This window comes from Dreissena polymorpha, chromosome 7 (assembly GCF_020536995.1).
Source record: "Dreissena polymorpha isolate Duluth1 chromosome 7, UMN_Dpol_1.0, whole genome shotgun sequence".
In the NCBI taxonomy this organism is placed as follows: Eukaryota; Metazoa; Mollusca; class Bivalvia; order Myida; family Dreissenidae; genus Dreissena; species Dreissena polymorpha.
The window spans coordinates 60,408,938-60,418,001 of record NC_068361.1 but is presented as its reverse complement, the minus strand read 5'-3'; the positions used below and the strand labels follow the sequence as shown (position 1 = coordinate 60,418,001).

Sequence of the window (9,064 nt, the reverse complement as noted above, 5' to 3'; positions counted from 1 at the left end):
TGATATATGCTATGATATGGAATGTCAAACAATCTGAAAATGCACCCTTTTTGTTTCATGTGTGCCATTCCTATTGTTCAGTCTTTATTTATTTATTTAAAAATATCCAAGGTCATTAAAAAGGAAAACAATTTTGTACAATTTTATTATATAAATAGAAATAAATGCTGTAGATACAGGTATACAGTGTTATTAGTTTACATGACACATTCACACATTTATCACAATGTAGCATAATAACAAAAATAAAAAGACAATATTCATCAGCTAGCGAGTCAAGTTGTGTGTTCCATTGGGGAGTTTTGCAAATGGGTGTTCCTGAGATTTTTTGCCATTTTCAACAGTATTGCAGTCATATCATGGCGGTTAGTTTAAACAACTCTCCTGGGATAGCTGGGTACCAGTAAAGTGTACATACTAATGCCAGTAAATTACAACTGCACACTTTCCTGGGATAGCTGGGTACCAGTAAAGTGTACATACTAATGCCAGTAAATCACAACTGCACACTTTCCTGGGATAGCTGGGTACCAATTAAGTGTACATTTGTACATACTAATGCCAGTAAATCACAACTGCACACTTTCCTGGGATAGCTGGGTACCAGTAAAGTGTACATACTAATGCCAGTAAATCACAACTGCACACTTTCCTGGGATAGCTGGGTACCAGTTAAGTGTACATTTGTACATACTAATGCCAGTAAATCACAACTGCACACTTTCCTGGGATAGCTGGGTACCAGTAAAGTGTACATTTGTACACACTAATGCCAGTAAATCACAACTGCACACTTTCCTGGGATAGCTGGGTACCAGTAAAGTGTACATTTGTACATAGTAATGCCAGTAAATCACAACTGCACACTTTTCTGGGATAGCTGGGTACCAGTATAGGGTACATACTTATGCCAGTAACTGACAACTGCAGTACATCAGAGGAAGAAGAAGATGGAGATTGGCTGTAGAAAGGATGTTATGACCAATAAAGTGCCTAGGCCAATGATGGATACTCAGATTTGTAGTGCATAGCTCTACCCACTGAGCTATCTGGCCTGGTGGTTGAACTATTCTATATAAAAGAGTAAATGCAGTTTTATGCTCCCTTAAAAAAATTTGGGGAGAGCATATAGTCGCCGCTTCGTCCGTCCATCTGTGTGTCCATCTGTGCACAATTTTTGTCCGGCTATTTCTCAGCAACTAGTGACTGGAATTCAATGAAACTTTATTGGAAGCTTCACTACCAAGAGGAGATGTGCACATTATCAGCAGGTTCTGGTCGGATGATTTTTCACAGAGTTATGGCCCTTTGAAATTTTCCATTAACTGTACATAAATTGCAATTCTTGTACGGGCTATTTCTCAGCAACTAATGACCGGAATTAAATGAAACATTATGGGAAGCTTCACTACCAAGAGGAGATGTGCATATAATCAGCGGGTTCTGGTCGTATGATTTTTCACAAGAGTTATGGCCCTTTGAAATTTTCCATTAACTGTACATATAGTGCAATTCTTGTCCCGGCTATTTCTCAGTAACTAATGACCGGAATTCAATGAAACTTTACCGAAAGCTTCACTACCAAGAGGAGATGTGCATATTATCAGCAGGTTCTGGTCGGATGATTTTTCACAGAGTTATTGCCCTTTGAAATTTTATTAAAAAAATCTTGCCCCCCCCCCCAACTACTGTGCCCTCAAGACGTTTCCTTTTATCTGAATATATAGTGCAATATTGTGACAAAAAAACCTTTGGGGAGCATCACCCGTCTCCGACGGTTTCTTGTTTAATATATTTTACAAACTATACATGATAATGATTGTGAAATAAATAGGCATTAATCATTTAAATAGTTGTGGAGGAGTAATAACTTTTTGTGGCAAAGCCCTTATCAATGTATGCACTGATGAAAATTTGCAGACTAGTTAACAACACTTACATTCCAGTAGCATCTTGTAAGAACATTGACAAGCAATTGTCATGATACCACCAGTATATACTCAAAGTTCACGTACAAAACAAACGATACAATACGAGAAACAGAAAAATTAGACATTATTAAAGACTAGCTCTCCACTGAACTGTCTCTCCACTTCCTATGGATAGCTACAAGACGATCTGCGGTGCGCTGGCTGATATTGAGTGCTGGATGCATGGCAAGTACCTCTGGTTCCTGCATCAATGAGAGGCCGCAAACACCAAAATAGGCGTGCAATGCATCTGAAATATAGAGCTGACTTGCTGGGCCCGTTTTCATCAACCAATTCTTATACTTGAGAATAAAGTAAATTCTTTGTATACACTCAATAAACCAGTAACTTTGCTTATATTATGGTGCTTATACAGTTATAACATCTTGTTTTAACCCTTTACCACTTAGATACGTATTTTGATGCATTTGTATCCCTTAGAAAGTTAAATTTAATTAAAGACCTTTCTTACTAGATTCAAGTTTTAAAGGCTTCATTTCATACCCTTAGATGCAGATAAGCAGCAAACAGTATAAAACCTGAACTGTTCTGGTTTTATCTGGTTGCAAAAGATATTTTCACTTTGCTTCTTATGGAGGAAAGGGTAAAATGAAGAATTATATAATGATAGGTGTTGACCGCTTTGCTAGACGTCCCCTTCAAGTAGATTAAGAACATTACAGTTTTAAGAATATTCTTTATTCTTAGACTGTAATCTAAAAATTGGGTAGTGAACTGAATACAAGCCCATAACAACTATTTATTGAAGTATGTTGCAGAAATGCACTGGTTATAAAGAGAAATTCTATTTAACCCTTTACCACTTTGAAACGTATTTTGACATGTTTGTAGTCCCATAGGAAGTTAAATTTAATTAAAGACTTCTAACTAAATTCAAGTTTTAAAGGCTTCATTTTCAACCCTTAGTTACTGATGAGCAGCAAACAGCAAAAGACCTGAACAGACTGCGAGTTACTTGCACCATGTTTTGGTTTTATGCTGGTTGCAAAATTCATTTTCACTTTGCTTCTTATGGGGAAAAGGGTTAAAGCCATATGCAATAAGTCCCACAACAGAGTCCAAGCATATGTATGCATAAGAAACTACATAGCCCTTGTTTCAAGTTTGGGATACCAAATACACTATTTTTGGGGGCAGGTTATAAGCTTCAATATATGCAATTAGTGGGAGTTTTTCCCTTCGTGGTCGTGGAAGGAATTCAAATTTTCAAAGGTCATCAAGTAAGTGGAAAGTCCTCGATATGGCAAACATGTATGGAAAGAAATTTTACTTTCATAATTAGTTAAAGTCTTTCATTAGACTTGGTACATTCTGTCTTATAATTTAAAATCAAACTTGACCTTTTAGTGTGACCTTGGCCACCTTGTCAAAGTCTGTGTTCTGGTTCTTAAATTATTAAATTTGTCCATATTAATCTCTGAACATGTTTTCCCTGGAAACATGCTGAAATGTGTGTTTAAAGGCTGTTTACTCTATACTCGAGTAACATCTGTGCTGGTTCTAACTGAACAACACCTCTGTAATGGTAAAGAGAAAAATGACCACATATAATACGAATCAGTTCTGGTTCTATCCAAAGATGTTTCAATTTTTTAAAAAGGCAGTACATGTAAATAGAGATTAAAAAAGCTCTTATTCTGTATGAATTTACCTGGACTGTGGCTCGGCCATTTTGAAAACCCTCCAGTAAGAGGCTGTTGAGTTTCCATGAGGTATGCCCGGTTACTCGGCCGGTCGACAAAATGATACGCCCCTAGTAGCTGGTAAAACAACGCCAATATAAGTATGAAAAGCGTAAGATTAAAGCTCTTTTATAGGATCGATCATGCATCATTTGAAATCTAAACTCATTAAAAATATTGTTATATGAAGACAAATGTTTATGTCTAAAATCAGATGTCATAGAATGTTTTGTGTGCAGTTGTTTTTTATTGTCAAACGTATAACTTAAATGCCATATGTTGCTTTGGCAAGCTGAAATACTCATTTCCTGAGTGATAGCCATACAATTGTTTACAAATAACCATTTTTGGGAGATATTTGTTATCACATGCCTTTGAACAAAATCTAAACACAGAAGCTTTATTTTACTACAACAGGTTGAAAAATCCTACAAGTTGTCTACATCTGTATTGAAATTACATCATAGTACCAAATCAATGCAATGAAATTTATTAATACATAAGTCACCAAGTGAAACTCTAAGATATCACCAGAACATGCAATGTGAGCTATTTAAATAGCCAACATTTAAACAACACACACACATATATCGTTATCATCATCAATCCTTTGATCGGTTTGGCTGTTGATGGGAAATGAGGGACAACAATACAGAAATCCTCCTCCAGTCATGTCTGTTGTGTGCTACTGAAAGTAATTCATCCATGGGTAGGGATGTCCGCTCTTTTACATTATCCATCCAGCTATTCTTCTGACAACCTTGATGTCAACTTCCCTCTAGCGTGCCCTGGAGAACAGTCTTGCACAGAGTCATGCCTGGTGACGTGTCCAAACCAAGCTAAGTAGGGTGGAGACTGCGAGGGACTTGTAGAGACTGTACTTGGTGGGGAAGCTGATTGAGCTGCTTGTCCACAATCTGCTCTGTCTGGCCATCGCTGCATTTGCCATGGCAATTCTTATTCGGACCTCAGGTACTGGTACCATCCTTCGACAGGGTTGCGTCCAAGTACTTGAAGCTGGTCACTTCTTCTAGCTTCTCGCCTTTCATTGGGATGTCTGCACTGGTGATGGACATTCTTTTCACCATGATCTTCAACTTCTCCGTGCTGACCTCCATCCCGTATGCCCTTGCTTTTTCATATAGTCTGTTGATGAGATGCGTTTTCTTCTCAAGGAAGAGGTTGAACAGGACAGGAGAGAGCAGACATCCCTGACGGACGCCAACTGATGTCCTGATGAAGACCGGCTTCTGTCTGTTGAGAAGTTCTGCACTGCTGGTGTTTCTGTACAGTTCTTGAATGACTTGCACCAGCCCTTTGTCAAAGTTGAATCCACTCATAAACATCATGCCACACACAGTCGAAAGCTTTCTTAAAGTCATTGAAGTTGTGGAAGAGTTGGTGTTGCAGGTGTTTCTCAATGAAAATTCTGCAGTTGAAGATCTGTTTAACTATGTTCCACACAGCTATTAATTAATATATATCCAGATATTATATAAATAATATACATCTAAGCAGAAAATAATGTTACCTGTAATGTAGCTCCCACCCAAAAAGAGTAACATGTGTCGACAGGCTTGTTTGGTCGCCCTTGGAAACCAGACTGCTGTCGCATTAAGCACCAGGTTTGGAGTTTCTTGGATTGTTTTGCAGAGAGACCACCATGCAATCGATCCATAAGCTGAAGGGAGGCAACTGCACAGAATGTTGAGCCACCTACATTTGAATAATAAAGGGAGGTAACCGCACTGTAAAACTTTTCAGGACGGCGAGTTGTGTTTGTTCCGTGTAGGGATTATAATAATAAACGTAAGACGGTTCACGATAATGTTGCTATATTTCTTCTTGTTCGATCACCAGACAAAACATCTATAACGTACAAATATATATAAGGTTCACTCTTTCTTTTAGTTGTGTTATGGTTACTTTTTGTTTCTTATGTTAAGTATGAGGTTCTTATTTTTACTAGATGTTGTCGATTCAGAGTTGGAAATTTGAATGAATCTGCCTTCTGAAACTCCTTCTTTTATAGACAGTATCAGCCAATCAGGCAGCACGTTATGAAATCCAGACCAATGAAAACAATCGTTACAAAATGACATTGGCGTTCTAAAATGAATGATTCCGAGAAAATTTGGCTTCTGATGCAAAACTACAATTATTTACAATTTATGATGTTGCGTTTACTTGATATTTAGAAAGAACAATATTTTATGAATAAAATGGCACCACATATGATTTCAATAGACAAAAATGTGATATCAAACGCCGGTTTCCAAAATAGACATTGACAGCTTCCAAACAAGATGGCGGATGAGAAATACAATTGACAAGTAAGTTGATTTTGATAACATGAGAAAACTGCATTAAATGCATTTAACAAATACAACTCCATTTAGCCATCAGGTTAAAACAATGACATATTAAATAAATAAAAGGGTGGCCTTTTTCGACGTTTGCTTATATAGCTCATATATGCCAAATTTCATTAACAACATATTCATAAATACATTTGCCACAGTAATGAATCACAGTGTTACAATATTGGTTAGTGACATAACAGTTATATAAATATATTGAATATATTCATTGATGATTTTTACCTAAGCAAATGCTAAGTAACATACAATAAGAATAAATATCATAGCATCATTAATTTGACAACTACTAAGTGAAAATACAATATGAGATAAATATTAGAAATTATTAGATGTTCAGAGTTATGGCTATATAAAGTTTTGTAACAACTAACTTGTTACATTCACCCCCCTGTACCTTAAAGAAAAACTTTAATTTTGAATTTTCAGGAGATCCTTCATATTGTGGAATAATACACTTCCTCAAGTAATATTTGCTCACTGTACCACAATGGCCGTCTTCTCTACAAGTAAGGAACTAAAAAGTCTTATAGTCATTATGGGTAGCTAATCCAATAGACTAAAGAAAAGAGTCGGTTGCGCAACCTAATAAAATAAAATTATTCCATTCTAATTTGCCATTGGTACCTATTTCATTCCATTTTCCCATTACTTCTGTGCATATTCCTTCCTCTAAATTCCACAAAGGATTCTCCATTTTCTTATAAATTTTAACGTTAATTTTCCTATACAACATGTAAGATTAGAATAATTGTTAAATATACGTTCTTTAAGACAATGTGTACACACAATAATGTTCACATTTCAACTGTAATTTCCCTTAATGATTTGAACAAATTATGATAATGCTAAAACTAAACAGTTGAACTAATGTCATCAATAGCAATGTTACATTTAACAATAATGACTTCAGTTAATTGTCCACCACATAAACCGATGCTTTACGTTTAGCACCGCCGTCCACGACGCCCTCGTACATCTCCACTAAAGCAACCGCTTGCGTAACAGACTGGCAACCCTCGCTGATACACTTAAACTTAAGTTCTGGGCTGATCGATTTGTAAAACTGGTTTAGTGCAAGCATTTCCTGCGCCTGATTACCGAAGTCTGGGTATGCACGCTGAGTCATGCATTTTAGGTCATCAGCCAGGTTAGCAAATGATTCCTCTGGAAAACGCTTACGGCCCTCCAAACGAGACATCCACAACGGGTGTTGTCGAGCTCGACCAAACCTTTGGCCCAGCATCTGAATGAGCACCAAGTAGGAATCACGTTCGGCCCTACTTAGCGTGACGTAATATAATTGTGCTTGACCACGTAGACTTGCCGCTAGGGTCAAAACTTTCTCTCGGGGACCCCAGTGACCCAGCTCGGCGCACAACTCGAAATGATTGAGATAGACTTCCCAATCTCCATCACCGTTGTACACCTCCGGCTTCATGTACACTGTTGAACCTGGACGAGCAGGTCGGCGACGAAACAGATGAGGGACGTCCCCACCGGACAGGATTGACCTCTCATCGTCGGATGACGATTTCGGTTGCTCTCGAATGTCGTCCCCTTGTCCACGATTCATTATGAAGACCTCTTCATCATCCGAATTAGCCATAATATTGTTATATTACACTTTGCTTATTAAAATTCTACACATAAATTGATAATCATTAATACAGAATTATATTGTGTTGAGTTCACCTTTTTTCATAAATAATTTCTGAAATTCCATTAATTTATTTCACCGTTTAACTTGATTAATTTTTTTTAATCAGCAGAATCACACACCAACGCCGTAAGTATGGTTAATAGTATCAATGGCAAACTTTTAATTCTGAATAACACTGTTAGGTAAGCCATATCTCTAAAAAATATTATATTCTTATTTTATTACGTATTCTTAATTTCTGTCACACGCAAATACGGTAACGTTTGATAATAATATTTGCACTTTTTATTAAATTGCGTCGATTATCCCTTTAATACCGCTTCTCGATTAGGCTTTGGCCGAAATTACTGTATTTCAAAGTTTATTTTCATACTGAATGGTTTCCCACATAAAGCTATTTTTAGACACTCTTGACAGAAATAGCTCTCGATGACGTCTGCAGGCGAAGGTAAGTTGTCCCGTTGATTTACAACGTAATTTTTCGGACGGATATCCCACTTCTGACACCACTTGTAAAACTTTTCAGGACGGCGAGTTGTGTTTGTTCCGTGTAGGGATTATAATAATAAACGTAAGACGGTTCACGATAATGTTGCTATATTTCTTCTTGTTCGATCACCAGACAAAACATCTATAACGTACAAATATATATAAGGTTCACTCTTTCTTTTAGTTGTGTTATGGTTACTTTTTGTTTCTTATGTTAAGTATGAGGTTCTTATTTTTACTAGATGTTGTCGATTCAGAGTTGGAAATTTGAATGAATCTGCCTTCTGAAACTCCTTCTTTTATAGACAGTATCAGCCAATCAGGCAGCACGTTATGAAATCCAGACCAATGAAAACAATCGTTACAAAATGACATTGGCGTTCTAAAATGAATGATTCCGAGAAAATTTGGCTTCTGATGCAAAACTACAATTATTTACAATTTATGATGTTGCGTTTACTTGATATTTAGAAAGAACAATATTTTATGAATAAAATGGCACCACATATGATTTCAATAGACAAAAATGTGATATCAAACGCCGGTTTCCAAAATAGACATTGACAGCTTCCAAACAAGATGGCGGATGAGAAATACAATTGACAAGTAAGTTGATTTTGATAACATGAGAAAACTGCATTAAATGCATTTAACAAATACAACTCCATTTAGCCATCAGGTTAAAACAATGACATATTAAATAAATAAAAGGGTGGCCTTTTTCGACGTTTGCTTATATAGCTCATATATGCCAAATTTCATTAACAACATATTCATAAATACATTTGCCACAGTAATGAATCACAGTGTTACAATATTGGTTAGTGACATAACAGTTATATAAATATATTGAATATATTC

The 9,064-nt window shown here is 36.6% G+C and overlaps 1 protein-coding gene across 1 annotated transcript in view; it reads right to left on the bottom strand.

Moving 5' to 3' along the window:
• Positions 1–129: 129 nt before the first annotated feature.
• LOC127838223 (geranylgeranyl transferase type-1 subunit beta-like) overlaps positions 130–9,064 on the bottom strand; it is a 32,628-nt gene continuing 23,693 nt past the window's right edge. The window contains exons 7-9 of the mRNA XM_052365815.1: positions 5,205–5,389; positions 3,643–3,751; positions 130–2,220 (exon numbers count right to left, since the gene is read on the bottom strand). Coding sequence (XP_052221775.1) covers positions 2,066–2,220; positions 3,643–3,751; positions 5,205–5,389 — 449 coding nt within the window. The 3' untranslated portion in view covers positions 130–2,065. The remainder of the gene's footprint in view (positions 2,221–3,642; positions 3,752–5,204; positions 5,390–9,064) is intronic.